At 34.9% G+C, this 8,372-nt stretch overlaps 1 protein-coding gene across 1 annotated transcript; it reads left to right on the forward strand.

The window, feature by feature from the left end:
• The first annotated feature begins 1,808 nt into the window (after positions 1-1,808).
• On the forward strand, positions 1,809-2,429 carry LOC139896643 (RING-H2 finger protein ATL66-like). Its single transcript, XM_071879290.1, has one exon. The coding sequence runs from the start codon at positions 1,882-1,884 to the stop codon at positions 2,353-2,355; it is 474 nt and encodes a 157-aa protein (XP_071735391.1). The 5' UTR covers positions 1,809-1,881; the 3' UTR covers positions 2,356-2,429.
• Positions 2,430-8,372: the final 5,943 nt, after the last annotated feature.

An 8,372-nucleotide genomic window follows, 5' to 3' on the forward strand; every position in this document is an offset into this window, starting at 1 on the left:
CATCACGCGGGCAGATCCGGACTAGTTATGTCTATGTGTAATCCAACAATAAATTTTTTTATTATTTAATCTTAGTAATACGAGTAACTAAGAGCACGTGAATCTTAAAACTAGCAAAATGGAGTATAAATTAGAATTCAAACGATTATACATTTATACTCTGTCATAAACTACTCCATAGTCCATACTACTGCTATACGTTATTGAAATTATTATCAAAATGACCATATGACCGAATCTATTTCAAATTATTATAGAGATTAAAATAAATTCAAGTGTAAAAGAAGATGTTGAGATTGTTATTACGTTTTAAGAACTTTATAATTATCACTTTAAAATCATTATATTAAAATGCATAATTACCACGTTCCATTTGTTATGATCTATGTGATTTTTTAATCAGTACTCGAAAGAGTATCATTTAAACTTTATACCTTCAATGTATGAAGTCTTTTCATTCGTAACAGAATCTAACCTTTAAATGAAGTTCATACACTTCTATTTATAGTGTTTATAATCTAAAACATAACGCCTTATTCTTATGCGATTAATTTGACTGTATTTCGCGCACCTTTGTTGCACTTGTATTGTGCGGAAATTATATATGCGCACCCGCACATATGATCACTATAAACTTGATATAAGTATTACGAAATACTTCCTTTTTCCTTTTTGAGACCGAGTGAATTATCAACTTATGCTACTTGATTAGACGCGAGGCAATAGTTCACTTTTTAAGTTCATTGGAATCGTGCATGGTGAATGTACCTCTATGGTCGCAAGAAGCATTTCACTTAGCGAATAAATTTACACCTTCTTATGATTCGAACTAAGGATATGTCTGGTAGCCGACTCTATTAGCATATCGGGAGCATCACTTCACTAACTCTTATAGTTGCGGGTGATATAAGTATTACTCTATTAGTCAAGACTAAAAAACATAAACACCTCGTGAGATTTAACAGAAAACATTCAGACACGTTTAAAGTTTTAGATTTTCGAAGGTGGGTTTTATACTTGACCCATATCTAGTACCTACATAGCCTCATGATCTCCTAACTCGAACTTAATTATGACAATTTGATACGGAGTACTTTATTAGAGTACAAACGTAGATAGCAATGTACCTTATATATAGCCTCTGCAACTAAATCACGTTATACAATTACTCTTATCACTCATAAAGATCTAATAGCAAAAAGTATAAAACATCTCAAAGAATCTAAAGTTTTTAAATGTCTTTCGTATATAACACGTGATGAATGTTTGATGCATTTTCGTCTTCTCAAAATTGAACAAAGCGACAAAAGATTTAATAGCTTACTATTCATCGTCATATGAATATATCATATATATACAAAGGCAAACAACAAAAAAATATTAGACAAAAATATTTACGAACAATGTTTATTTATAAATTTTTTAGCTTGCGACAATTTAGACATTATTGATTACCCAACATGTCTGATTAGACTTCCTACTATTTTGATATTTCCAATTTTCAGTTAGGCTTTATATATTTATATTTTTATTATAAATAAAGTAGGTAAATAAATTAGAGGTACTCTTTATATGATAGGTAAGTGTGGAGACGTGAGTTACTTTCGAAGTCACATGTTTGCTATCCTAAATCGCGACATTCACGCTACTCTCGTTATAATTTAATATTTACGTTAACACCCCCTTTACTTTAACCAACTACAATATTTATTTATCTTTTTCTTTTTCAGTTTTAAACTTTTTCGTTCATTATTTATACCAAACCCTCCCAACCACACCAAGAATCCTCACTAGCTCTCTCTCACACCCTCACCAAATACCATTAACCAACTCATGCCGTTACAAACTGATCACAACAACCACCGTTAACATCAGTCAAAAATGACCACTCAACAAGACTCTCAAACTTTTCACAAATGGCAATACGATGAACTCGACGATAAAAACTTCAAAATTCGTGGATGTACAATATTTTTCATCATTGTACTCTTTGGTGTTATAATATTAACTACCCTCATACTTCTCTACATCCGATCGATGTGCCAATCCTCATCATCAGCTTCTGCCACCGTCGCAGCCACGTTGTCACAACACGTACAAGTTTTTGCTCGGCCAAAAGGGTTGGATTTGGCAGTTATTAATAGCCTTCCAATCACACTACACCAATGGTCGTCCACGTCAGCCGAAGGATTGGAGTGTTGTATATGTCTAGGAGTGTTTGAAGATGGTGAAAAAGTGAAGGTGTTGCCTAAATGTTGCCATACTTATCATTCTGAATGTGTTGATAAATGGCTCGCCACTCATTCCAGTTGTCCTATTTGTAGAGCTGCAATCCTGGTTGACTCACTTGTTTGACTGGGCAATCATTTTTTTATTCATTTTGTTAGAGATGTAATTGAAAATAATCAAGTGTATATTTAACCTTTTTAATGGATAAAGTAATTAAAGTAATCCATGTAAGTCTCGATTTAGTTAATTACTTGTGCATATGTACGTCAGAGTTGATGATAACTTTATCTTAATTGCATATAGTAACGATATATGGCGTTCGTTGACTTATTTTAATGTCTTGGCCTCTTAGGTAGTACGGAGTAATTAGGGAATTAGATACCAAAAAGAATAAAAAACATAAAAAAATAAAATAAAATAAAAAATAAAAAAAATGAAATAATAAAATAATACGGAGTACTACGTAAGATTATTAGTGTAACAGACTGAATTCGGAGTTAGAAGTAAGATTACTTAATTGCCCTTAGGTTTATAATTGTGTTTAAATATGCTTTTATTTTAATAATATGTGTATTATTAATTGGCTATGTGGTTAAGACCATTTTGTGACAAGGGTCACAGAACAGGTTCGATTGTTGAATTTGGACTCCGTTAGGGTTGCCAAATTAAGTACGAGAGATATTAGATAACTGGTAAATACCCATGTGTTGTGAGGTATGGGTTTTGATAACTCATTTAGAGTGTAATCTGCTTCTTTCTTCTCATTTCTAGAAAAATCTCAAAATAAAACCCGTACTTGTTCATCTCCTTCACAAAACCCTAATCAAATCAAAGTAAGAGATTGAATCAAGAGGTTTTAGGAACTGAATCATATCATTCTTGTAAGCATTTATCCAGGTTAGCATGCTTGAATTCGCGGTTTAATTCTTAAGAATTGGGTTTTGGGTGTAAAATGGGTTTTATGTAATTTTGAGCTTGTATCTTCATGATTTGTGTTAGTTATGCTTAATTGATGTTAGATATATTTATATAGTTGTTATATGAAGTTTGTAAGTGAGTTTTGTGACCAGAACGAGCTAAAATCAAGATTTGGAGTCAAAAACGCGAAAAACAGCTAGCTGGAGCTGTTCATCAGCTCGCACACTTTGGACAGCTCAACCACGCGGTTGAGCACGCGTTTGAGGGCTCAACCATGCGATTGAGGGGATCACTCGTACGGTTGAGGTCTCAGTCGTGCGGTTGAGCAGTTCAGCTTTTTGGTGAAACTTGTTTTGGTCATAACTTTCACACCGTAACTCCGTTTTTAATGAATCAAATACCGTTGGAATCGTAATGAAGAATCCAATTCAATGATAAACTTTTTAGAAGATATATCAAATGTTAGCTGGGTCATAAAAAGAGGTTTTAGTGCGTATGTCTTGCATAGCATGCATTTATATGTCACTATTGATGGAGATTATGATATAGACTTATCAATTAATGATAATATGATTGTATGATGTGGTTTAGAACTTGATATTATGACTTTGAGTGGTTTTGGGTTAAAAAACCCGTCATAACATCTGTTGTTGCTGTTCTTCTCCACCCGCACGAGTGAACCTTCACACGTACGGTTGAGGCGGTCAACCGCATGGTGAACCGCACGAGTGAGTGGTTACTTAAACTGTTATATTTGCTAGTTGGATCGTACGGTTGAGATGTGACTCGTACGAGTCATATGTCACTCGTGTGGTCAACCGTACAGATCTACTGTTGTCTAATTGGATATTTGACCAAGGACCAAACGTACGAGTGAGGTGTCAACCGCACGGTTGAGGTTTCTCAGACGTGCGGATGAGTGTCACTCGTACAGTTGACAGGTCAGATTGATTAAGTGTTCAATTGCTTGTTTATTGATGCTATTGTCTTTTTGTTGGGATGATATCAAGACATGACTACTGACTTGATTATGTCTAATTCTCAGGTGAAAAAGATAAAGAGAAGGCTCGGAAAGATTAGACTTCTGAGAACCTTCAGTCGCTGGTAATCGGTGAGTGGGTCTATCTTCGGATAGAGTTTAAGTAGCAAATCATGCTACTGTGGATTACGCTGATTACCCTGTGTAGTGTAGTGATTGCCATGCTCGTTGGATAGTTGCATGTTATGTGATTAATATGTTGTATATGTGCACTGTGCTTGACACCAGCTTCCTAGGGATGTTGGGGATTCAGAACTATTCCCAGGGAGGTTGCAGTCCGTGTGAGGTCAACCGTTCCAAGGGAGGTTGAGTTCATACCCTGCAGTGTAACAACCCTGCTTTTTTTTCCGTCACTTCCGTTAACTTTCTGTTAGTTTATTTAACGGCGATTACTTAACGTTTATGTGTTTATGTGTAATAAATACATACTTGATCCTTGGAGGGTTACGATAATTAATATGAGTTAATATTAATTCGAATAAATATTTCAGATAAAGAAATACGATAAAAACGATACGGTTTTGATAACTGCTCTTTGAGCAACGAAACACTCGGGTTTATTTTAATAATTATTTTAATAATTATTAACTTTTAAAAATATTTAATTTATTGGGTTTTAATAAATTAAACGTCTGGTTGCGTTTTAATGATCGGTTTAGCGTTCCGGGCCTTCAGTACGTCTAAACGACACTTGAAACGGACCACGACAACACACTTTTACAAAACACGAGCCCGGGAATACCCCACTTAGGCCATTCAGCCGAACCATTCCCCACCCTCCCTTATTGGACTAATTTTTGGACTAGTGAATGAGTGGATACTAGTGTAAGGCCCTAAACCTAATTATAGCAGTTAAAATAAAACACTGGCTAATCTATAACCCTAAATTCATACGACTTCTCCTCCCTCTCCTCTGCTTATTGTCGACCAAGAATACACACACAACCACATCAATTGTTGTTCGTTAGATTAAACGTTCTACACGAAAGTTTCAATTCACATCGTGCTCTACGCGTTGAGATAAATCTTTTCACGATCAAAGGTATAAATAGCTAACTCTAATTTTTAAAATCATATTTTTATTGATGTTTCATGGTTTAGGTTGTCTAATGCTCAAGTCTTGATGTATGATTAATGTTAGATGCGTTAGTTTGTCCGAATTGATTGATTTACATGAAAACCGAATTTGTTTTTGGTGTGTACAGAAAATTGAATTTTTCAATTGCATTATATTATGTGATATTTAGAATCCTCATGAAAAACTATTGATTTTAGGCTTTGGATTCGCTTGATTTCGTTTCCGAATAATCAAGTTATGTCCATTTGAAATTAACGTTGTGTTTTTGTTGCTTGATCAGAATTCTGGTATTGATAGGCCATGAATTGGTTTGTGAGTTTATTACCATTGAATAGATAATTCAAAAACACTCAGGTTACACTAGGATATCATGTCATTTGCTTGAGTAAACTTGAGATATGCTTAAACGAATGAAAATGTGGATTTTTACAGCACTTGCATGAAAACAGACTTGTATGCTAAAATGTGTTAACTTCTGGGTTTAAATCTTTGCATATATGTAATCTACACAAAAATTACTTCACTTTTCATGTAGATATCATGGTCTAATTGTATCTATATCTTCGAATAATTGCATGCGAATGAGACTAGCTAAACTAGGATCAAATATGTAACTTGCTCTCTGTTTTGTACTATGTGGTCTGAGTTCAATGAATTAGAATTAATGCTTCTGGAATATGAATCTTGACATGATATGTGATATATGTTTAGTTAATTGTAATCTCTGTAACCTTATGGGCACACTAGATCCATAGTTTGTGTAATATCTGAATTGAGCGGAAAACTGATCATCCAACTTTCATGAATAAACTGTACCAATTGGCTAAACAAAATTTGCTCATCTTTTGATATGTATTACTTTGACTTGTCCTTGAACCATGGCCACTGACCTTGTATCAATTTCATGTCCCTAACTCCGGTTATAGCCAAAACGAAATCAGTGCGCGGTCAGAAACTGATTTGGCAAACCATAAATGTACCCCTTCTGATTCCTGACTTTTAGACATCGTATGAGACCCTGGACAGACTTTTTGGAATCTATTTTGAGTATAATTAAGATCTGGAGTTTTCCATGTTACCATAAATTTTGTGCTATGATATATTAGGCGAAGTTTGCTACATGTACATGAACTTTATGCATAACGATAAACTGCGATTGTATAATTGACCATTTATGAACTAAAACGTGTTGTTTGACCTAGGTTTGACATGTTGATCAATATTTGACATGAACTTACTGATGTTGACTTTATTTGACTACTTTGACCAAGTTTGACTTTTGGTTTGACTTTGGTTGACTTTGTTTGACCTGCATGAAGTAGTTGAACTTTTACTTTGAAACGCGTCAAGTCGAGCAATAAGACAATTTATACTATGAAACCACATTTTTTAAAATATATATGTTGACCAACCTAAATACTTATACTTAGGTTGCATTAATCGGCTGTAATCCGTACAAGTCATTTGTCTTTCATCCTAACTGTTCTAAGGTGAGTCTACAGTCCCGCTTTTTACATGTTTTCAGGGATGAGAATACACGCTGTATTACTTACATTTTCAGATGCTTTTATATTGACACGAGTACTTATCATACATATTGAGTTTGTTCACAAAGCCCCTAGCTTGAATACTTTTAATACCATCGGGTAAGCACAATTTAGATGGACGGATCCGTTAGGTTGACAACCTCACCCTACTTTATAACAGTGGTGCATTTACTTTGAACATTAGATACACTCGAACAGGTGTATAATATTTTATGGGGTAAAGGGAGTGTAGTGGATTCTATACTCTGGACATTGCTAGTATTCAGGTGCTCATAGATTATGTATACGTTTCGCAACTTGGAGTTGTACATTTGAAATCTCGTGGTCAATGAACTTGAACTAATTTCTGATAACTGTTTTTCTGATACTATACAATGTTATTTAAAACTGTGGTTTACGAACAAATGAGATAAAACTTGACATGGTATTGTCTACAGATATTTGAAACTTGACAGGGTAGTGTCAACAAACTTTTGAAACGGGACACGGAGTTGTCTACAAACTTTTAACATTAAACATTGGTGGTCTTCCACTAATAAACATTTTCAGATTATCATTTCCTAAACATACGGTATTGTTTACTTAAAACCTGTAGATTCACTCAACATTATTGTTGATCCGTTTTGTGTGTTTTATTCTCAGGTATTAATTGCTTCCGCTGTAAAGTTTTGCTGTTACGTAGAAGTCAAGCCAAGCACTGGGACCAGAGTTAGCATTCTGTTAAAGGGATTTTTGACGGGGTGTTACATGTGGTATTAGAGCTTTCGCTATAGGGAACTAGGTTACATTAGTGTTCTAATCGTAAAGGCGCATTAGTGAAGTCTAGTCTATAGCCGTGTGTCTTGGATGACTTTTGTACACCATACTTGCACTGTTTGCTTCACAATACTACATGTAGGGCTACACATTACATCACGTACATATACACATTACACCTATATGATATGGACTTGAACTAAACGCTATACTACGAATCACATACGCACATGCGTCGTGAGATTTAACTAAATTAAGTTGACTACGCCATCTTGAACTTATGGAGTGATGTCAAATAGAAATGTGAGATAGCGTAATGTAATAACCGGGATTACATTACGGTAACTCATATAGAAGTTCCGACACCGCAAAATAAGGAATTGGGGCCTAGTCAAGTAAGTTAATTGGATAAACAATGTTTAGAAAACAAGCCGTGTAATCTCAAATGTGAATAAAAACTTACACGGTGCAAATTAATTGTTAATATAACTTGTAATCATGACACAACTCGTCACTGCTCGACACTGTCTGTCACCACCGATCACTACTTGTCACTACAAAGACACTACTTGAACACACTCGTCATCTCATACCACTACTCAGTACTGTTTACCGCTGCTAACTACTACTCAACGCCGCCTCTCACTGCTAGTCACGACTGATCACTACTTCTCACTGCTTGTCATTACTAAATACTACTTACTGCTACCCCTTGTCACTTGTTATTACTCAATACTACTCATTACTACTTACCACTACTAAGTACTACTCGTCACTACTAACACCTCCATGTTTTACTGCTCGC

The sequence above is a fragment of the Rutidosis leptorrhynchoides genome, chromosome 3, assembly GCF_046630445.1.
Source record: "Rutidosis leptorrhynchoides isolate AG116_Rl617_1_P2 chromosome 3, CSIRO_AGI_Rlap_v1, whole genome shotgun sequence".
NCBI classification, from domain to species: Eukaryota; Viridiplantae; Streptophyta; class Magnoliopsida; order Asterales; family Asteraceae; genus Rutidosis; species Rutidosis leptorrhynchoides.

Bases quoted from the DNA above. Each gene is read 5' to 3' on its own strand.
- LOC139896643 (XM_071879290.1), top strand. From the start codon at position 1,882: ATGACCACTCAACAAGACTCTCAAACTTTTCACAAATGGCAATACGAT.